The sequence below is a fragment of the Camellia sinensis genome, chromosome 2, assembly GCF_055761805.1.
Source record: "Camellia sinensis isolate YWXY chromosome 2, ASM5576180v1, whole genome shotgun sequence".
Classification (NCBI taxonomy): domain Eukaryota; kingdom Viridiplantae; phylum Streptophyta; class Magnoliopsida; order Ericales; family Theaceae; genus Camellia; species Camellia sinensis.
Genome location: NC_138962.1, coordinates 191,101,592 through 191,125,013, shown reverse-complemented (window position 1 = coordinate 191,125,013; position 23,422 = coordinate 191,101,592). Strand labels below are relative to the sequence as shown.

General features: G+C 35.0%; 1 protein-coding gene across 1 annotated transcript; it reads right to left on the bottom strand.

Moving 5' to 3' along the window:
- LOC114316924 (GTP-binding protein YPTM2) lies at positions 1 to 12,862 on the bottom strand. The gene is made up of 8 exons (XM_028263627.2): positions 12,506 to 12,862; positions 10,965 to 11,037; positions 2,269 to 2,316; positions 2,130 to 2,177; positions 1,747 to 1,818; positions 1,375 to 1,530; positions 1,185 to 1,288; positions 1 to 409 (listed from the first exon to the last, which is right to left on the bottom strand). The coding sequence occupies exons 1-8, from the start codon at positions 12,517 to 12,519 to the stop codon at positions 313 to 315; spliced, it is 612 nt and encodes a 203-aa protein (XP_028119428.2). The 5' UTR covers positions 12,520 to 12,862; the 3' UTR covers positions 1 to 312.
- Between the last annotated feature and the right edge of the window lie 10,560 nt (positions 12,863 to 23,422).

Sequence of the window (23,422 nt, the reverse complement as noted above, 5' to 3'; positions counted from 1 at the left end):
GCAGAACAAACAATTCTAACATTAATTGACATATTCTTAATTTGTACATGCTTTCATAATCAAATATATTCAAAAGAATAAAATCATAGCAAATCTCCAAACAGACTAAAAAAAAAAAAAAAAAAAAGCATAGTTAAACAAAGTTTGTCTGGAGTTAAACGAGTATATATATGCTTTTCCTTCAAATTAAAGACAGTGAAGAAAATAGTACTTTCACATGCTAGAGAGAGAGGGAGAGAGAGAGAGAGAGAAGCCAAAAGCCCAGGCAGAGAGTAGTACATAGACAATTAGTACCCACCTACCCCTTTCCACTTAAGAAGAGCAGCAGCCACCGCTCTGTGCAACAGGCTGTCCACGGATATTCACTGTCGGAGGCTTTGCATTGTTCATGGCCGGTTGGCTTGCCATCCTGTATTTAGGGAAAAAAACATTAAGGGCAAACGAGGCATCTGATAGTACACAAAAGATGCAAGTAATTGATCCAATCTTTTGCTGGTAGAACATAAGTTACACGTGACTCTAGTATGTGTGTTGGGCATGATTTATGTCCAAGTCTCTGATTCATCTAATTCTCATATCCAATGATACGGGTACTTCATATATTTAGAAGAATCCATGTTAACACAAGGTAGAACAACCTCAAAACTTTAACTTAGGGTTGGAGCAAAGAAATGCAAGAGATTATGGGTTTGAGCTGAAATCATGGACCCAATCAACACCACCTGCCTCATTATAACATTTCTGAATTTATTATGCATTTAGGTTTCTGATATGATAGGGTATGTACTGTGTTTTCAGCTGGGAAAAGATTATAGACACCAACCTATATTTTTTAAACCGCTGGTGTGAGCCCCAACCCCATTCAAGAAATAATATGATCTCAAGGATGCAAATCACAGTATTCAATATATAAATAATTTAATACCTCCTTTTCAAACTCCCTAAAAGGGCCTTTACTAACCCTTTTCTAAGAGGCAGGTATCCCTACTTATACCAGTCCAACCACGATTTCCAATCAAATTGCAGTTATTTGTTGAGATTAGGTGGGTGCAAATGTGTGTGTTGTATATAAATATTTGTGTACTATACATATAAACAAAATACAAATTTATTTGTGTAATAGTGTTGCCTTTCTACAATAGTATAGATAGTATAGATAACTAAATTGTTTGCAAGGTACCTACCTATCTTTTATTGCAGCAGCCATAGCCATGAAAGCCTGCTCCACATTAGTAGAATCTTTTGCACTAGTCTCCATGAATGGTATACCCATTTCATCAGCAAATGCCTAAAAGAAAATAAATACGCACATAATTTTCTCCTATAAGGTAAGTTTGAGATGTATTCTTTGAACAAATAGCAAAATAAACCAACCTTAGCTGTTTCAGAAGACACGACTTTGTTTGCAGTGAGATCACACTTGTTCCCAACTAGAAGTTTGTTGACATTGTCACTTGCATAGCGATCAATCTCACTCAGCCACTGCTTGACATTATTGAAACTCTCTTGGTCTGTTACATCATAAACCACCTACAGGAGAAGCCACCGCAAGGAGAAATTAGTGTGAGCTAAAAGGGTGGTGCAGATACCAATTAGCAAATAAAACTTCAGTGTTAACAGTGATACCATGTCAGCACTGACATATGGTACACCATCCAAACAGATGGTGAACCCAACTTTCTAAATATAACTAACCTATCCAACTCAACCCACTATAACTTACAGTTTAGGAGGAAGAAAACTTACTATAATTCCATGGGCTCCACGGTAGTAGCTGCTAGTGATTGTCCTAAAACGTTCTTGCCCTGCAGTGTCCCACTGTGCATGTAATTGAAGAAGCACACTGAGCACTTATTCAGACAAAAAGAAACTATAGTTCCCACAAAAAAAATAAAATTGAATGCCAAAAGCTGATAAAACCAGGCTTAAGGATAATCAGAATCTGATTAATGATGTTAAATAAAGAATATGGCTGACTAATTATCAAAAGAGTATCATCCTGTATTAAAAAGAATGCTCACTTTCCTTCAGATATGGAACATGTAAATATAATAGCAGAGAATCTGATCTAGAGACCATGTCACTGAACAAAAAATTAGAGATTGTCAAAGACCAATTAAAATGCATACAATTTGAAGTTTGATAGTCTTCCCATCTTGCTCCACTGTGCGTATTTTCTACAAGAAAAGAAATATTGTATATAAAGATTAGCACAATTGCCAATGTAAAATCAAGCTAACTATTTAGCTGTTCGGTAAATTTACTCACAAAATCAACTCCAATGGTGCTTATGTAACTCTCCAAATAAGAATCATCCTGTACGCAGAGAAAATGAACCAAGGAAATCATCAACATATCAAAGTATTAAAACAAACAGAATCATCCAAATGCACACAACTATAAATAACCAAAGATACTAAACAACTATTCACAGTGAACACAGAAATGCAGGGAGCACAGAGACACATCATGGATGTAGCAATCATTACTTTGCATTCAACTTTAGTAATAGCACATAAAATCAACATAAATATTTTCTATCAGGTTCTGTTCCCTACACAAATAATTCATCCTTCGACCACTACAGGATGATCAAATTTTTATTGGTATTTAAAAGGCATGGCAAAGTAACAATATAACACCAAACTTTTATTGAAGTATCAGTGGTGGAAGCACCAGTTTTGACTCTGTATTTAAATTTTATTTTATTTTATTTTTGTGATTGTTATAATTTTAACTGGATCTAAGCAGCATCATAGACCTACAATTCAACGCAAAGGAGAATTTTCAACAATGAAGATGTCATGGGTAGGAGTGAGAGTGTATTAGGTAATCTTCCAAAAGTAAGCATTAGAAAATGCAAGCAAATGTGAAATGAGAAGCAAGGAAGTTACAAGGAAGTGATTGATGAATTCACGCACATACACATGCCTCTACCCTTTGATAAATTTATTCAAAATATAAATAAAAATAAAGAAAAATAGTTCACATTTATGTTCCCTAAATTTGGAATCTTCAGGAAGCCAATGATGCACAGACACGGACATGGGACATGACATGGACACGCGGACACACAAATTTTCAAAAAATGAGGGACACGACACGCGGAGGACATGCTCAATATATATAATTTTATTTATTTATTATACATAAAATTAAAAAATATAAATATTATTTATTTATTTATTTTAATATCAAATATAATATATCTATATATATTATTAGAAAAAAAATTAATAGAATAGAAAAGAGATAGTGAGAGTCAATCACTAGGAAAGAGAGAGTCGGAACACCTTAGCGCGAGAGAGAGAGGAGGAGGGAGAGAGGGGAAGATGAACACAGACGAACATAGATGAACAGAAGAAATGAAGAAAGAAGAAGAAAAATGAAGAAAAACAAAAGAAAAGAAGAAGATCGAAGACAAGATTTGAAGAAACGAAGAACATACCTAATCTAGGGCTTCATTTCAACAGGTTCTTCACCCTTTCTCTCTCTCTCTCTCTCTCTCTCTCTCTCTTCAACAAGTTAGGGTTTCTCTCCCTTTCTGTCCGTAACGTGTCCAAGAGAATGTCCCAAGCATGTTTGGCTAGAAAAATTCAAAAAAAAAAGAAAGGACACCTTTGGTAGAGTGTCAAACACGTGTCCACCGTGCGTACCGCGTGTCTGATGCATGTCCATGTCTGACACGTGTCCGTGCTTCATAGTCAGGAAGTAATAATTGTTATATTATTTCCTAAGAATTATTAACCAAAGCTGGGGGCTTATAAGTTATAGTGTACTTTTTTTTCCCTTCTTTATTTTCCGACATTACAAACGATTCACCACACTCTTCCATAACAAAGAGTTTTGAGTTTCTCGATAATCCACACAAGTTCTATCATGTGTTAGCTTGGAACTTAGCCTAACAATAAAATATATTACAACGAAGCTCTTTAATTTGGTATATTAGAGACAACTTGACTAAATCACGTGATCCAACACTATAAGAAAACTTATTACATAACAAGAACAATAACCTTCACGATGGGACATGATTGATACGACAATATGCCGATAAAAAAAAGAACACTGATATCTTTACAGTACACTAACTTGCTACATTTGTGATGTCCTATGGAAATTTTTTGTTGGATATATGGAAAACTTCAAATTTTAAAGGGTGGTTTACTGCTCTCCAAAAGGGAGAAATTGGAGACAAAATGTCACAAACTAGAGTAGGTAGGGAGAAGAGAAATTCTTCATAATTAAAAATCAGTCTGTTTTTTTAAATAAGAATTGGTGGGATGGGAATATCTGTGAGAATATTAGGTTTATGTATATATGATAGTATATATTCTGTATATATTAGGAATAGTAATGTTTCCTTTTTCAGTTCTAAGGTTTAGATTGTTATATATACCAATGTATTCTTGTATCAATTACACAATTGAATATACGCGTTTATTCAGAAATTCTTACATGGTATTAGAGTCCCCTCTGAGCCCAAACTTTAAACGTTGTCTTTAAATTTTCTTCCTCATTAGATTTTCACTGAGTTGTGATCATAGGTCATCTCCTTTGTCACGATTATCTCTCAGAAAACAGCCCTCTGGTTTCATCTCTCCCTGAGTCGCAAGTCGTGACTCCTTTTGTCTTTGTTTGGTTCGATCGAAGGTCACGAGTGTCTAGCGTGACTCAACTGGTTCCTTATTTGCTTCGGGAAGAAGATGTGCTCCGTCTTCACTGGTTAAAGGAGTGACACCTTGGCCTTGTCTCTCTAGGTCGAGTTCGACGTGACCCTCCTTTGGATTTCTCTCGTTTGTGATCATCAAAACTCTTCCTCTGGTCTCTACCTCTGTTTCTATTTCAGTCGAAGAACCAGGCTGCCCTAGGAACCAAGTCGCTGGTTGTTGCATCATCTCTCTCTCTCACCGTTGTTGCTGTTCGGAGCCCTAGAAGCTCCGTCGCTCGCTGGTCATTGTCTTTGCTTCAGTCTCATTCTCTCTCTCATTCTCTCTCTTTGTGTGATTCTACTTAGGATATTTGTGGGTTAGGACTTCCAGTTCTGTTTATCTGACTGGGAATATTAGTGGATTGGGTCCAAATTTTGGTTATTATAAAGTGACCCCACCTGGTCATTATATATTTCATTCAAGACCTTGTTAATTTGTGGGTTTGTTGGATAACATTTTTGCATATTACAGTTTGATCCCTCTAGTTCTGATTTTGGGTTCTTGCATTTGAAGCCCTGAGCTTTCTGGTTATTACGATCTCTCTGGCTTTTGATGAATGTGCCTACTACCATCAAAGGGGTCATTAAAAGTACCATTGTCTCAAGAATGGATGTCTGTCTACTTCATCTTCTCAGCAGTTTTCGATCTAGTTTTGCGCCTCTCCTCTGAGTACTGTTTGGTCTCTCGCCAGCTCCTAATCCTGACTTAGCTTCCTTGAGTGCTCAGATTAGCCAGCTTCAGCATACATTGTTTACCTCCCAGCCATCCCCATCTGCCTCCATTGTTTCCTCTTTTCATTCAGGTTTGCTTGGGTATTCTTCAAATATCTCTTCGTCTGTTTGTATTTTTGACTCTGGTGCCTCTTATCATATGACTCCCCATCTCTCCTTACTTTAAAATTGTACTCCCCCTCTCTTTCTTATTACTGTTAATGATGCTAATGGGTCTGTTATATCTGTTAGGTTTATCTTACCGTCTACTATGTCTGCTGTTTCTATTCCATCTGTCCTTTATGTTCCTCAGTTATCTGTTCGTTTATTATTTATCAGTTAGCTTGATACCTCCGGTTTTGATGTTATCTTTTCTTCTTCTATTTCTTCTATCTGTTCGGTGCAGGATCGAATGCCCAAGCAGTAGATTGGGACTGGTCATAGAGTTGGAGACCTCTATGTGGTAGAGAGCCTATATCTACCTATGACTACCGCTCCAACTTCTTTTTCTTTCTTTCAGTTAGATTCTTTGTCAAATCCTTTCTATTTGTGGCATTCCAGATTACAACATTTGTCTGCTGACCGCTTACAGCCTTTAGCTCAATCAGGTATATTGTCTAAAATTTCTCCTAGTCAACTTACCGAGTGTCGGGGGGTGAAAACTTGTCAAAATGATAGTCTTACCTCTCCGTAAAAGTACCTCTATATTTGATATATCGTTTTCTTTAGTTCAATACTAATGTCTGGAGTCTTTCTCTTGTTCTCACTAAAAAAGGTTCTACATACTATGTTTTATTTGTTGATGACTGTACTCGTTATACTTGGGTTTATCTTATGACTCATAAGTCTGACTTCTACTAGATATACCGTACTTTTCAGTCTATGGTCACTACACAGTTTGTGTCTACTATTAAATTGTTGCAGTCTAACTCGGGCGGGGAATACTTTAAAATTAAATTTTGTGAATATTTGGCCAATTTGGGTACCATTAACCAAACTTCCAGTACTGATACATTTGCCCAAAATAGTCAAGCTGAGCGCAAACGCCGTCATCTCCTTGAGACATCTAGGTCTCAACTTCTCTTTGCCTTCGTTCCAGCTCCATTTTGGGGTGAAACATTTCTTACTGCTGCATTCCTTTTCAACCGTATCCCTACCCCCCCTTCTTTCTGGCCGGTCTCCTTATAAGGCTCTGTTTTCTCAACTTCCTAATTACTCCCTCATTCATGTGTTTGGATCTGCTTGTTTTGTCTTTTTACTCCGTAAAGATAGGACCAAACTTAGTGCCCGATCTGTCCTATGTGTCTTTTTGGGCTACAATCTCACTTAGAAAGATTATCGCTATTATGACCCTGTTTCCCAGCGCCTTTATGTCTCCTACCATGTTGCCTTTCTCAAACGTCTACCTTACTTTCAGTTTCCTCCCCTCACTGCCCCAATTTCCAAAGAGGATTTGATTTATATTGATCCATTTACTTTTGAGATCCCTCCTGATGAGTATATCTCTGTTGTTCCCCATGAGCTTATTTCCTCTTTTCCTTGTACCACCCCTCCTCATGAATCCTTCTCCACTAACCCCCATAAGTCTGTTCCCTCCTCTCCTCCTCCTTCCCTGCCTGCTCCTCTTCTTCCTCCTCTTTCGGTGTAAGTCTATTCTCGTCGCAAAGCTCCATCCACCAGTTGTCTCTGCCCCTGCTGCTGATCCTCTTGTTTCTGACGACTCTGATCTTGCTAATCATAAGTATTCCCTTCACATTTGTAAACGGGTAGTCAAACTTGGTTTGCTAAAATATGTTTTTCTCCTTTATACTGTATATTTTTGTCTGCTATTCATTCTTTTTCAAAACCTCAATCTTACAAAGAGGCCTATCAGGATCTTAATTGGGTTCAACCTATGGAAGATAAGTCATTTGCTTTGCAGAAGGCTAACACTTGGGCGTTGGTTCCTTTACTTGCTGACGAGAATCTGGTTGGTTGCAAATGGGTCTATAAAGTCAAGACTCATTTTGATGATTCTCTCGAGTGATACAAAGCTCGCTTGGTTGCCAAGGGTTTCTCGTAACAGTATGATATTGATTATGGGGAGACCTTTGCCCCTGTTGCCAAGATGACTACTGTCCATACCTTGATTCCTATTGCTGCTGTTTGACATTGGCCTCTCTATTAGATGGATGTTGAGAATGCTTTTCTTAATGGTCATCTCACTGAGGAGGTCTACATGCGTCCACCCCTGGCCGTCCCCACTTCTCTGGGCAGGTTTGTCATCTTCGGCGTGCTTTACATGGTTTGAAGCAATCTCCTCGTGCTTGGTATGATCGGTTTTAGACTGCTGTTACCAAGCTTGGGTTTCATCCTTCTGCTTCCAAATCTGCTTTGTTTCTGAGACATACCTTGACTGGTTTTGTTGCTCTCTTACTATATGTGGATGATATGATCATCACTGGCTCTGACTCTTATGCTATCTCTGAAGTCAAGCAGCATCTCTTCCGCACCTTCGAAATAAAGGATCTGGGTCCATTGCAATATTTTCTTGGTATTGAGGTTGTTTCTTCTCCAAAGGGCTATTTTCTGTCTCAGGCTAAGTATACTAATAAGGTCATTCACCATGCTGGTCTTACTGATACTAAGGTTTCTGATACACTTATTGAGCTTAATGTGAAGTACAACTATACTGATTGTGTCCCTCTGGATGATCCTACTTTATATCTAGCTCGTGGGTTGCTTAGTCTATCTTACTGTTATTCGTCCTGATCTTACCTATGTTGTTCATATGGTTAGCCAATTTGTTTTTGCTCCTCGCTCCACCCATTGGGCAGCATTGGTTTGGATTCTTCTCTATCTCCGAGGTCCTATCTTTTAGGATTTACTACTATCCTCCACTTCTTCTTTGGACTTGATGGTCTATGCTGATTCTGATTGGGCTGGTGATATTACTAATCGCAAGTCCATGTCTGGTTTTTGTATGTTTCTTGGCGATTCCTTGATTTCTTAGAAAAGTGAGAAACAAACTATTATTGCTCGCTTCACTACCGAAGCTGAGTACCGTGTTATGGCTTATGCTACTGCTGAGATTGTTTGACTTTGTTGTCTCTTATCTGATTTAGGTGTCCGTTAGTCTTTTCCGACCTCCTTTTACTATAACAACCACAGTGCTATTCAGATTGCCCATAACACTGTCTTTCATGAGCGGACGAAGCACATTGAAATTGATTGTCATTTTGTCTGTCAACATTTGCAATCTGGCTCTATCTCGCTTCTTTTCGTCTCGTCAACTCTGCAACTGGCTGACTTCTTTACCAAGACTCACACCACTGTTCGGTTTCAATTTCTTCTTGACAAACTCTCAATGTTTTATATTAAAACACCTTGAGTTTGAGTGAGGGTGTGAGAATATTAGGTTTATGTATATATGATAGTATATATTCTGTATATACTAGGAATAGTAATGTTTCCTTTTTCGGTTCTAGGGTTTAAATTGTTATATATACTGATGTATTCTTGTATCAATTATACAATTGAATATACGGGTTTATTCAAAAATTCTTACAATATCTTCATATTGGTCTATTTAAGAAGACATTTGTGGAATCAACCATTTCGCAGAAAATGAGTCAAAAAAATCAAGGATAACCACAGTTTTAACTTCCATTAATAGATTTCTTTCATTGGAGAAGCACCATACTTCGATTCTTTTGGTATGGAAAAAAAAAAAAAAAAAAAAAAAAAACCTTGCTTGGTTTCATTTTTTTCTAAAAACAGTTTTCAGAAAATTCAACTTTCTTATTTTTCGTTTTTTTTGTTTTTATTAAATTTTTTTAATATTTTAAGCAATTTTTTTATTCTTTAGACACACCTAACATAAATACACCTAGAAAGTAAAAAAATTATAATTTTTTTTTTAAAAATTCAATAAATACCAAAAATACAAAATAAAAATAAAAATACAAGAATTCAGTACATTTTTTGTATTTTTATATATTTATTAATTTTTTAAAATATTTTTTCACAAAATTTTTACTTTTAGATACATCTAAGTAAGGTGCATCTAAAAAAATAAAAAAAAATGTTTAAAATTTTAAAAATATTCACTAAAAACAAAAAAACACGAAAACCAAAAAACTTAAGCCTTGTTTGGTTTGTATTTGAGAAACATGTTTTGAGATAAAAAGTACGAAAATTTGTTTGGTTTGGTTTTTTTTCAAAAGATGTTTTGAAAAATTATTTTGAGAGAGTTTTGAAAAAAGTGATTGATTTGATGTGTATGAGAGATAGATTTGTTTGGAAAATTTGTAAACCAAATAAGTTTTGGAAAAAATTTTTGGGTTTGGTTTGATTACTTTTGAAAACTTATTTATAAAGAATTTTTCCCAAATTTTTTTGAGAAACACAAACCAAACAAGGCCTCAGTTTTCAAAAAACTTAATTCAGAAAACTCAAACCAAACACACTAATAAAAAAAAAATGATTTCAGAAAACTTGAAGAACAGAGTTGCCATAACAGAAATGTGGATTATTTCAAGATATGGAACAGGATCAAGAACAGGGGTACACCAGGTACTGAAGGGATCACACCACTGGACTGTAAGTTACATCTAGATGTGAAAGTAACTCCATAAACAATGAACAAAATACAATCTATTAAAAAGCATTTCTGCTTACAAATTAAAGTTATAATATATTCAAAATTAAGGCTAAGTTCGGCATAACACAAAAAAGTCAAAAAGACAAAAAGTCACTATCTTATTTAAGTCACTATCTTATTTAAGTCACATCATCTTATTTAAATCACATCACCTCTCTACCACATAACTTCAAACCCAACCCATATTTTATAAAAAGTCAAAAAGTGCACCTATTTAGATCATCTCAAACAACCCCTAAACATGTAATTCTAGGGCTATCCTATATAAATCAATCTATGGATGCAATACGGCCCTTTTATTTTGATCTTCCTCAATGAAGACCTCCATCTTTCTGGTTTTAATTTATTATATTGGATGTTTCTTCTCATAAGCAAGAATGCAAAGGAAATAAAAAAAAAAAATGTCACCTATTTTAGTCCCCATTTGATGGGAAAATACAAGTTAATAAAATACATATTTACACCTTAAACTGAAAATTGAAAGAAATAGCAGATCCTGTGACCAGTTTTACTTTCAAAATATAGAAGTTAATGTTATTCACATTGCATGTCCACCTCTCTCAAATGCATCAATCTCTTGCATGAACACAAGCTAGCACTGGGCAAACTCAATGGCTATGATTAAGCACCCAACAGTACCCTAAAGCATCACTACTTGATGTTTTAGCAGCAGCCTGAGTCAGCTTCAATTTTGTGAAATTTCTTTATATATATATATATATATATATAAAAACACTACACAGTCAAAATGCACAGTAGGACAGTAGTTCTGAAGATGCTTTATCGAAAGCAAATAAATTTGTACCACTTTAAAATAAATAAATAGAGACAATTATGTACACAAAAAATAAGCTTTAAAAAAAAAACTCCATTCACAAAAGTAAGATCCTAAGAACTTACAGCAAATCTCAGAAGGAGACATGATTTGCCAACACCAGAATCTCCAATAAGCAAGAGCTTGAACAGATAATCACTGCAAAGAAGAGTAAAGAGAAAGTTCATTTTATTGGCATTAGTTATGTAGCAAAGGATAAGACATATTACTCACTCCCACAAACCCTCCCTAACTTTCCTTTCCTACTTTGTAAAAAAAAAACAAACAAACAGTCAATTAAACCCAAGGACCGAGGCCTTCTAGTTACACAGGTTAAGAATTATTTGTCTCCACTAACATGCTTAGTAAAGTGAATTATAATTATGACAAATGACTAGATGTTAAGGAGCTGAATAATTTTTCACTCATGGCAGTAAAAACAGTTATAACATCTATTATCATGGACACAACCTTTTCTAGTTTGTGATCGTTGCAATATAAATATGATTTTCTTTTATAAGTACAAAAATATAGTAAGGTTTTGAATTTGGCACAACCCATAGGCTAACGCTAACACATTCCGTTGGTGTATTCCAAGTCTCCCGATGTAATTTGTCAACAGAGTACGGTGGGGCTATGATTCTAATAAGCCATGGTAATGCATGCATCCAGACTATAGCAGCCAACTGAAAAAGCACACATGACATCTGCATATTCTCCCAAATCCCCTCCCACACCTTTTAGAAATATTTTCTCAACCCTCAAGAGCAACACATGATGTGCACACCTACCGATATAACTTAAACATCCCCATTCAATGTTCAACAAAGAGATGAATCACACTCATTACGTCTTATCCTTGAGCAGTGTTGGATATTAAATGGTGGATGGACTACCCACTAATCATGGAACGCACAATCTTATTAGAAACTTTCATTGCACCTCACCAACAATAGTGGTGGTGAACCCAAAAATATTTAAAAGAGATTACAGTCATTCTCAATGCAAGTAAAAATGAAACATCTGCATTATGATCATGGATATTTCTGTAGGTAACATCATGTATCAAATGGACTTTTTGCCCTTAACTTCCTGTGTGTTATTAGACCTATAGCAACATTGATACTATCAATATGCACATTAATATATTCATATCATCTATTCTTCTATATACACAACTCATAAAAGTTTTTTGAAGCTTCGTCACACAATTAGATTTCCAAAAATGCCCATTGAATTGCTAACTAAATGAATAAACATGCCACATCCCGTAAATAACTGAAAATCAGTTTTCAAAACCAACCAATATTTCTCATTCAGCAAGCCATCCATACCTTGCAACCATGCAAATATTAACTATTTTGGTAGAAATCATCCCAATTGAATTCGAGTTGAACAAAAAGACCAAATCCAAACCCTAATTATGGATCTAGGTTCAGAATGTCCAAATCTAGGGTTTACAAGCGAAATCAACAATCATAACCCATAATAAGCCTCAAATTAGTAAAAAATGATCACATAATTAGAAACCAGAAACATAAATTTTTCTTATTCCGGGCACGTTAACTCAAATTCCAATCGAACTCGCACAAATTTCAAAACAAAAAAAAAAAGTATCGAAACTTACTACTCTGGATTCATGATGACTGTGATTCAGATCGAGGAAGGTCAATTGGATCTTCCGGCGAGTAACGGCCGGAGTCTGACGGATCTTCGCCGGAGAAGACAGCTGTGTAGAGAAAGAGAGAGAGAGAGAGAGAGAGAGAGGAGTTTTGGAGAGAGAGAAAGTGACGGAGACACGTTTCGATAAAAGGAAGCAGAGGAAGAAGAAGTTACGTACACTTGTATTTATGCAAGTTGCTTTTGCATTTACTTCAAATTATCATCTCACGTCACCCATTTCTTCGCATTTGCTTGGTTGCGCCGATACTGAGTGTTTTTCTATTTAAATAAATACTTCGTCAATGGATGGCGCTGTGGCTTCGTTTGGTAAAAGAAATTGGGATTAAAAAACGTATGAAAAAATAAAATAGATTAAATAAATTAATAAAATAAAATATTATATTTAAATTATAATTATTTTAAAAAAATTAATTTTGTAACGCCCTCAAAATAATAACATTCATTGACATATGAAATAACCACCTTCTTCTATTCATCAGAGTTTCATTACAAAAGTATTACATGTTAACAACAAAAGCAAAATGCCCTACGGGCTTACAGCTTTCCAAGTTATCACTTGGTTACAACAAAAGAGTGCTAACTCATCTACACATTAAGCCCTCGGCTTGAATATACATGTAATACATCAAAAAGGAACTAAAACAACAACAATCTGCTCGTCTCTAGCCTCCCAAGCTATGACCTTGGAGGTGGCATGCTACCTGTACCTGAAAATGATATTCCCATATAGGGTGAGCCACGGCCCAGTAGAAATACACTAAACCAACCATGAACAATGACTAAAAGATCAGCAATTGATAGATAGCCAACACTGATACATCCACATAAATCACATTTTATGTCGTCCGACTTATGAGTCCAAGTTACTTTTCATTTTCCCTTTTTCAACAGATAAGCATATTAGCTCTATCATCATCTCAACAGATATGTATAAAAACTATATCCCACATTCACAGATAAGCATATAAGCTATATCCACATTCTCAACAGATATGTATAACAATAATATCCCACATTCACAGATAAGCATATAAGCTATATCCACACTTCACAAAGATAAGCATATGAGCTCTATCTTCACTTCTCTAGACAAGTATATGAGCTGTATCTACGGAGTTCATCCCCTATCTTCTCCCAATACTATCCAGTTTAAAGGTACATCCCCATCTTCCCCTAAACCGCGGAGTACATCCCTCATCTCCTCCTCTACACATAACATATACAAACACATTGGTTCTATATACAATCACTCAATACATACAGTTAATGTATTCTATCAACCGTCAAATTCCATGACACATTCCATTGATTAGTTTCCGTTTGCCTAATTATCATGCATTGTCTACAACAATCACGACTATCCTCCACCGATAGTCCAAAGCAATTATTTCTAAATAGAAAATAAATGCACAAATGGATATTCAATCAACATTTCAATTCGGTGAGTGATAAATAATTCAACTACACCCTTTAACCCCATGCATTTCCAATCTCAACAATTCCATTTCATTTCCTCAATTCCCACAATTAATTATCCTAATTAATCAAACAATGTAATTAGGTCATTTTCCATAATTAACATTTACAACCCTTAGGTCCCATTTTCATCAATGATTCAACATTTATTCCATTTCTCTATGCCAAACATGCATCTAGGTTTATTATAAATAAAACCCCAACTTTTGTAAAATAACACAAAAGCCCCAAACTTTCACAAAATTACCAAACCAACCCCAACATCTCAAAATACTAAAATTTAAAGACAATATCCATAGAGAGGAGTAGGATATACCTACCTCAAATCCAGAGCCCCAAGGGAGAAGATGACAAAACCCAAAGTGCTCCAAATCTCGAAATTTTCAGATTAAAATGTAGCCCTCGACGATCAACAACTTTTTTGTAAAGGCCAAAGATGAGCAAATCACTCCTACTAAATCAAAACCTAGAGAGAAGGTAGAGTTCTAGAGTGAGAGGCTCAACAATGGTGTTTTTGGAAAAGTAGGAGAGAGAAGAGAAAGTGAAAAAGTGATTTGAAAAGTCAAACTCGGAACTTAAACCCAGTCGCCCCGCTCGAGCGTCAAACACCCCGCTCGAGCGTCACTCACAGACTCCCGCTCGAGCGTCAACAATCCCGCTCGAGCGGCGGATACACACTCCCAGAACTTTTACAGAACCAGGTCTCCGCTCGAGCTTCCAACTCCCCGCTCGAGCGGCACTCACACAACTTCGCTCGAGCGGCCAATCCCACGCTCGAGCGCCCAACACTGCACAGGAAATACTGGATGGGTGAAACTCCCGCTCGAGCGCCAAAACCCCCGCTCGAGCGGACAGGTCAAAATCTGGGCAACTAGTTTTGGTTTCTAAACTCAACCAACCTGTAACAAACCTGCCCAACACATCCTATAACTCAAATACGAAGTAAAAAGGATGTAAACAAGATAATAATCAACTACCAACATCCACGGACATATGTCCGGATCACTGTACAACAAGAGTAAATCCGGGATCGCTATAAATTTAAATGAATTTTTTATCTCAAGTTAAAAAGTTTTAATTCAAAAAGCATATTAGAAAAGTCATAACTAAACGACAACTATAATCGATGGAGAAAGCAAGATTCATGATTTTGTATTAAGTGATTAAAAAATATAAAAAAAATATAATCAGTGATAATGAGTGAAAGAGTATAAATACGTGATGATCCTAATATATTGAATAATTTTTCTTGTTAATTGGCTTCTCCAAACAATGTTAAAATATTTTTAAAATTATAAATTATTAAATTTCTTAATATGTTCTATAACGATATGCTAACAAAATTATTTAAATAATAAAAAATTGACTTGGAAAAAAATTATACACAATGTTTGATTTTAAATTTTCAAGAAGGGTTTTTTAAATTGAATTTATATATTTTTTATTTTTAATGAACTTTTTAAAAAAATTAGTCATTTTTTTACTTTTTAGATCCACTAATTTACATATAATTAAAAAGTAAGTTATTTTTAAAAAATTTATAAAAAAAATTCAATAAATACAAAATTTTACTAAAATCTTGCAGTTAGTGAATTTTTTGAAAAACAAAATGTACAATTTTTATACTCTTTAAATGTTTTTAGATTAAGTAGATCTGAAAAGTAAAAAAATAAATTGATTAAAATATATTATTTTTAAAAATCCAAAACCAAACCGAGTATTTTTAACAATTGTTTTAATAAAATTATGTTGAATGATCATAAAATACATTTATATAAATATTTTAAATCAAAGTTATAAAATTTAGTGTATTAATCTTTTGAAGTTGTGTCATATGGGTTTGTCATTATTCATGATCATCGTATTTGTTTAAAACAATTTAATTAGATGATAATTTTAATTTTAGAAATTTATGTTTTTGACTTGGTGTCAATTAGTGAGTAAAATAACTAATTATACCTAAGTGGTTTGTATCATTTAATATTAGAGCTAACTATCATGTTGAGTATAGGATTAAACGCTATAGAATTAGATAGATGCAACTTTACAGTTCAAACTGTGGAGGAGGCAACCTATAAATTGAATGAATTAAGATATCACCATTTTTAATTTTTTTTACTTTTAACAGAGACTATCACCAGGTTAATGCCGATAAAATAGTTCGCCGTAAACATCTACTACGGATTGTATATGTTGTAATCCCACATAAATCAAAAGTAAATATGAAAACCGCTTGAGTACCTAATGTAAATCTTCATAACCATGTTTCAACCAGTACAGGGGCCAAAAAAATAAAAATTTGAAACTTTCAATGCTAGTTTTATTAATCATCTTTTTGGTTTTTTACTATTTTTTTAGCTTAATTTTTTGATAAAAAAGACAAAAGCTTATCTTAAAAAAGTATAAAAAAAAAAGAAAGAACAAGATAATGAATGTCAATTTAAAAAGTGAATAAAAAATCATTAAAAGGTATTGACTTTAAAATTGATTCCAAATAGGAGAAATTTACAATGTGTATCCTTTTAAATGGTGCATATTGAAAAAAAAAATTATGATTTTTTATGATGAAAGTTATGGTTATTTGTGATGTGTATTATGATATTTTGTAGTAAAATTATAAATAGCGAATATATGATGTGCATCCTAAAGTTAGGATGATAATGTTATGATATTTTATGATTTTTGTTATGATACTTTGAAATTTTATTATGATATTTTTCAGTAAAAAAAAGTTATGAATTTTATAGTGAAAAAGTTATGACATTTTGTTCTTTAAATTATAAAATTTTATGAACAAATTATAAAAAATATACTATATATACCTTTTTAAGAGTACATGTTATAACATCTCCCAGAAATTAAGGGCAAACTTCACCTTACCCCTTTGTGGTTTGGGCCGAGTGTGGATTACCCACCTAACATTCGGAAATCACCACATAACCCTCACGTGATTTGTGGACTAAAACGCACATTAACTTCTATTAAAAGAACGTGTAAATTTATCTTTATACCCCTGTCTTCTTCTTCTTCTTCTTCTTTTTCTCTCTTTTAAACCTGCAAATATACATACATATATATATATATATATATATACACAGACAGAAAAGAAGAAGAAGAGAAATTTTTATTATGTTAAAAAATGATGCCATAGAACTAGGGAAAACACTCGTTTTCAACCTTATGTTTCGTTACTTAACTTATGTACGTCTCTGAGTTTGATCATGTCAATGAAGAGAAGTGCCATTGGAAAAAGGGTTTTATTTTACGAGGAAAATTGAAGTTTCAAAAAATCAAAAAGAGGACTTGGTTGTGCTGTGTTATGTTTATTGTCATGCATAGATGTTGTTTGGTAATTTTTTTTGTTTATTAAAAAAAAAATTGGAACTTATCTTCAGTAGCGAAAATCACAAAATTGACTTTTTTTGAAGAATTCAAACTCCATTTAGAACACTGTCAATTAAAAAGATAAACAATTAACTACCAAAACAGCAACATACAAATTTCTGGTTTACTCTGCCAAAATGTTTTCGAAAAGCAATCAAACAAATAGGTGCTTACTCATTGCTTGTCTCTCTCTCGCTTAAGAACTTTTGCTACAAATTTGGGTAAAGAAACTGAAATGAATCATCCAATTGAGACAAACATAAGCAACCAAAATGGGTTTGGATTTGTATATGTGAATTGGGTTTGTATATGATCAGAAAAATGGGTTTGAATTTGTGGATTTGTTTACAACAAAAATGATCTCTTTCCATAGTAGAGACCTAGATTGGATTGGCCGAAGATCATGAACACTCCTAATCTAGAGTTGGAGCCCATTAATGGAGATGGAGTATCTTGAATCAAAAAGCATCTTTAGCAGCTTGATATCACCATTTTCTTTGCTATAAAGGTTAGTTCTAATCATGAAAAAAGGGAGGGTTGGAGAAACAACCTTGTTCGTTCTGTGAGAGAGGAGGAGGAGGAAGAATGGCAAGCTTTTGTAAATTTAAAGATGTATAGGGGGTATTTTGGTCATAAAACATAGCATGAAATCCATCCCAATTTTTATTTATTTATTTTATTTTTTATTCTGGATCTAGCAAGGGTATAATGTGGCCCTACTTACCAACACTCACCTTATAAAAATCAATGCAATTTCATTTTACAGAAACAATGCATATAAAATTCTAAATCATTAAACTAAAATAAGTATTCATAATAAATGCATAAATCGTTTTTATTTACTTCTAAAATATTTTTATGAGATAATTATTATGATACACTTCGATTGCAGTTGAACCAGTGACAATTTAACCTTTTTTTTTTCCAGTGCAATAAAAAAAGTGAAAAAATCATTTATAAACCCAAGCTAACGTGGCATGCCAATTTTATTATTCTACATTGATTGTGATGACCGGTTTGTAATTTGCCTTATTCTCTTGAGTTATGTTGGATTTGCCTTTGTTAAAATGTCAGGTTTCAAACCGTGGTTCGGCCAACAGTTGGATTCGTTGTTCTTAAGAGTTTCTTCTCAAATGTTCGGATGTGTTTGTTTCAATTTCAAGTTTACACTCGTTTTGGAGGGTGCGAGGTCGACTTTGGAGTGTTAGGTGAAAAGCTGAAGTTTTTTTCAGGTTGGAGGGCCAGGGCCGCACGTGCGGGAGGGGCCGCACGTGAGGGAGATCAGGCCGCACGTGCGGGAAGTAGGGGAGGGGAGGCTGTGTGCACACTGCATAAAAGGCAGGTGCGGAAGTGGAGGTATGGGGGTGAGAGCCGCAGGTGCGGGGAGGTCGCTCCGTACGTGCGGGAGAGGGCGTCGCACGTGCGGCCAGATGCGTTTTATGTCTCGTTTTTCATGCATTTTAGCTACGTATTGAGTTCTTGCTCCTTTTTCACTTCATTTTTGATATATCCCTCTCTCTCTACAATGTTTTTCTCTTTTTCTCTCATCTCTCTCTATCCAAATCCTCAAACTTTGTATTTTTTTCCTTTGATCTCAAGAATCCATTGAGATTTTGGTGCTAGTCCCTTATACCAAAATGATGAGCATATTAAGGGCTTCATCTTGACCGGTGGAGATCAAATTCCGACGAAGTTGATTTTTGGGCTTTTCTCCTCTTCTCTCTTTAAGGTAGGGATTTCTTTGATTTTTTTCAATACCTCTTTTATAGATAGACATGTGGTATGCTTTTATTGCATAAAAACCATGTTGTTATGGATTTTTCGAAAATCATGATAGAGGATTTAAGATTTGGTAGTTGAGATTGAAATTTTGTGAACATGGTTGTTATTTGGGTTAAATTGGAGAGTGGTTAACATGGTTACGTGTAGAGAGAAACAAAGCCCAAATTTTGATATAATGCCTAATAGATAAAAATAGTTGAAACTGTGAAATTTTCATGTTATGAATTAAGGAATTCGATTAATGATTTGGTAATTAAATTGAGATTGATTTGGGCCTAATATATATATATATATATATTTTACATTTACTTGTGTTGGGTTGTTCATAGTTGAATGTAACAAATTGGTGGCTTGTATATTGTAAAAAGGGAGTAAATCATGAGGTTAGTTATGCCCTTGTTGAGTTGAGATAAAATAGGTTGTGGCCTTGCTATTCATGAATTAAAATTTGAAGAATAAAATGAATGGATTGGGAAGGAAGGGAAATATGTTTACGTGGAAAATAAGAGAATTGATTTTTGAAATAGAAGAATGAAATAATAACTCTATGTGAATTTCGGAAAGTAACTTGAGGTTGAATTATAAATATTTTGTTGTTGTTGGATTTAAAACCTCATGGGTGTCGAATCATTGTAAAACATGTGTTGGATACATATATTTAGAGGTTTTGTACTTGGTCATCGTGGAGGATGACATTGTTGTGTTGAATAATTGTGTGTGTGCATTACACATGCGTTGGATTATGCTCTATTGAATAGTTTATGTGCATGTATTACACTCGTGTTGGTTGTACCACGTCATGGTGTGATGATTGAGAAAACGTGTACTGCGCTGAGAATGAGAGGTGTCATTACCTTCCAGCTAGCGCCTGGAGAATTGGTTATGCTGAAAATGTGTAATGCCCTGAAATAATTCAACATGAACTACCCACCTTAATGAACATTCACTAAACAATAACAATAATCTTTTCATCATCACATATTTAATAATTGAGTTTAATCCAAAAGTTCCACATGCTGTATATATTCATTGAAACAAAAGAACACATGAATCTATAGCATGTGAAGCATCTAATCTCAAAATAATAAAATGCCCTTAAGGGCTTACATCTCCCAAGGCAATAGCCCGGTTACACAAAATGGTCTCTCGGACCTGTACACATTTAGCCCTTGGCTTTACAACATTCATAACAAAAAAATGAGAGAGCTATTTACTCGTCACAAAATATCCACGCTTTCAGTTTGGCGGGATCACCACATCTTTACCTGCACCAAAGTCCCATAGGGGTGAGCAATAAGCCCAGTAGAGAATTCTCACAAAGTATATACAGTTATGCAATTCTCAATGTAAATGCAATGCCAATATCATACAATGCTCTTTTTAAAGAAAATCTCATTTTACGCTCATCAAAAAGATTTCCATTTTTCAACACAAGCTTGCAACCTCAACACATTTCAAACTTTCAATTTTAAATCAACAGGGACAGTAAATACGACACTGGTAATCCCTAGGCTGGTGTCTGCAAGTAGGCTCTATGAGTGCTACCAAACTATCATTTTTATCGGTATTAATCGGAAGGCTCGACACCTATCCGCGCGGTTTTCTGGTCTTTCACCATGGACACACAGGCCAACTTATCAAAGTCATCTACACCCCCTAACTGGACTTACCAACGTATTTACCCCTTTCACATTTCCGTTAGTTCTTATTACAATACAATCATTCTCAAGTAAACATGATGAGAATGCAATAATGGTAGTAATTCATTTCATGCACATTAATGATAATATAACAATGAGGACATGATGCAATGATTAACATCTCATAACATCTCTTCATTTTCAAATGTCACCATGATAATGTTAACAATCACAATTCTCATTTCCTTTTTTCATTGTTTTATCACAAGAAGACCATGTGTCATCAACATATAGTCATAATTTTACATTCACAAGTCTCCACAATCTAGTTTCTTTAGGACCACAAGTAGTATTTTTCAAAACCTTAATTTCCATGTTTATAATTCTCACAATTTCAAGGTACACAACAAATAGTCATTTCACACCATATATCATCATACCTTTAACTATAGTTTCTAAAACAACTTCTCCATTTCCATATATCAAAAGCTTTCTATCTTTGCAACCGCATAATGGAATCTACACACATTCATCTTTTTATCAAAAGAAAAGAAAGAGTTCCATGGACATTTCTATGTTTCCAAAAAAAATTTCCAAATTCTAGGGTTTTCACCAAAAACCAACATTTTCCCCTTCTTCTTAGTGAAATCATCCCAAACCATCCTTTTTATGTTTAATGAAAAGAAAACCCCCCCTAGGATTAACATAGGGTTGAGATTTAAAACCCATATTTAAAACTCTCTACATTTTTGCTCAAAATAGAAGTTTAACATGAGAACCACTAGAAGACTCACAAACCAACATTTAGATGGCACAACATGTATATATAACTCAAGAAAACCCTACCTCAAAGTGTTGATGATGAAGAGAAGATGAAACCCTAGCTTCAAGGATGAGAGGGTCTTGGATTTCCACCACACCAAATGAAGCCCTAACTTTAGATCTTCAAGATTAGAAGAAGATGATGATGATCTTGACCCAAAATTTGCAAAATCAAAGAGTCTTAGTGTGTGAGGGAGTTTTCTAGAGAGAAGGGGGAGAAATATGGGGTTTAGAGTGAGAAAGAGATGTGTAAAATGAGTGATACATTCGGACCAAAAAGATAAAAAAAACAGAGTTTCGGACTGCCAGTTTGCCGCACATGTGGCGCCTTTCCCGCACGTGCAGCCTTCATCCCCGCACGTGCGGGGCTCATCCCGCACCTCCTTCCGTACGTGCCTTGTAAGCAGTGTGTAACTCCCCCAATTCGCCCATTCCTGTACGCGCGGCCCCATCCCCCGCACGTGCGGCCTTCATCTCGCACGTGCGGCCCAAGGCCCCGCACGTACGGCCCTGGCTCAGCAACCCATAAATTTTTTCCCCTTCGCTTCTGGGCACTTCGGACCTGACCCCGCACCTCCTGGAACAAATGTTATTCAACATAGACATAACAAGGATAAAGATTTCAATCTCAAGAATTATTCCCGGACATTTTAAACTCAACAAGAGCAAAGATGACAAAGTGAAGAGGAAAGAAAAGAAGGAAAATAAAGACCCAGTCGTCACAAAATGACAGGTACCATTCCCTTCTAGCTAGTGCTTGGAGAATTGGCAAAGGTACCATTCCCTTCCAGCTGGTGTCAGGTAAATTGGCGTTTCATTGTGGAAAGATGTATCATTGGCTTACTATGCTTCTACCAAGTAGAGCAGAGATTATTTATCGTTGTTGTCTCATTTGATTATGTGTGTCATGTGTTATGATGATTATGATTCAGTAAGGTTGTGATGTCTTATATGTTGAGTAGATGTGTTTATGTATATTTGGAGGTGTTAGAGAGTGGTTGAGGGATTTTCCCACCATAAATCAGTTATTAAAAGTATCTCTTTTAACTTGAGCTTAAAGATGGAGAATGCGATGGACGTGTGGAGACGGGCTTTGGTTATGTATTGGGTTATAAATAATGTGAAGAAATTGGATTTGGTGAACGTGGTTTCAAAAATAAAGCGGGCATTATGTGGTATTTTGTTACAAATGGAAAATATGGTTATCGTGTAATAATTGTTAAAATGAAAATGGGCAGTAAAAGCGAACCTTGGTGTTGTTGAATAAACTGAATGATTTTGAGAAAAGTACATATGTATGCATACTTTGGTTACAAAGGTCACATTATTTATATGGTATGTGATTAGCATTCATGATCATGGCTATCTGTAAGTTGTTATTGTTGAGGATCATGTTGAGATCCCTGTTGGACTATATGTTTATCCTACGTTGCTACTCTTTTTCAGGTGAACATAAAGAAGTGCTTCAAGGTCACAGATCTTCCTTATTTGTGGCCACGGGGCCTTTTATTTGTAGGCAGAATGCTATTGATGTAAAAAGGGTTAAGCCCTTCCTCCTGGATTAAATGATGTAAGCCTACGGGCAAATTATTTAATTACTTATTCATGTTGCATTCATTTTATATTCGAATGAGAGAATTCTTATTAGGTATTCCTTGTAAAGCATAATGAGCTTCTGTATGCCATCTCTGAAATTGAATTTATAATAATGGCTTTGGTAATGGAAATTTGAGTAATAAAAAGTGGGGCGTGACATT

What these genes read in the sequence shown, in the direction of transcription:
- LOC114316924 (XM_028263627.2), bottom strand. An exon ending in GCACCATTGGAGTTGATTTT is followed by an intron (nt 2,178 to 2,268) that starts GTGAGTAAATTT and finishes CTTTTCTTGTAG; the next exon opens with AAAATACGCACAGTGGAGCA. An exon ending in TGTCTTCTGAAACAGCTAAG is followed by an intron (nt 1,289 to 1,374) that starts GTTGGTTTATTT and finishes ATTTTCTTTTAG; the next exon opens with GCATTTGCTGATGAAATGGG.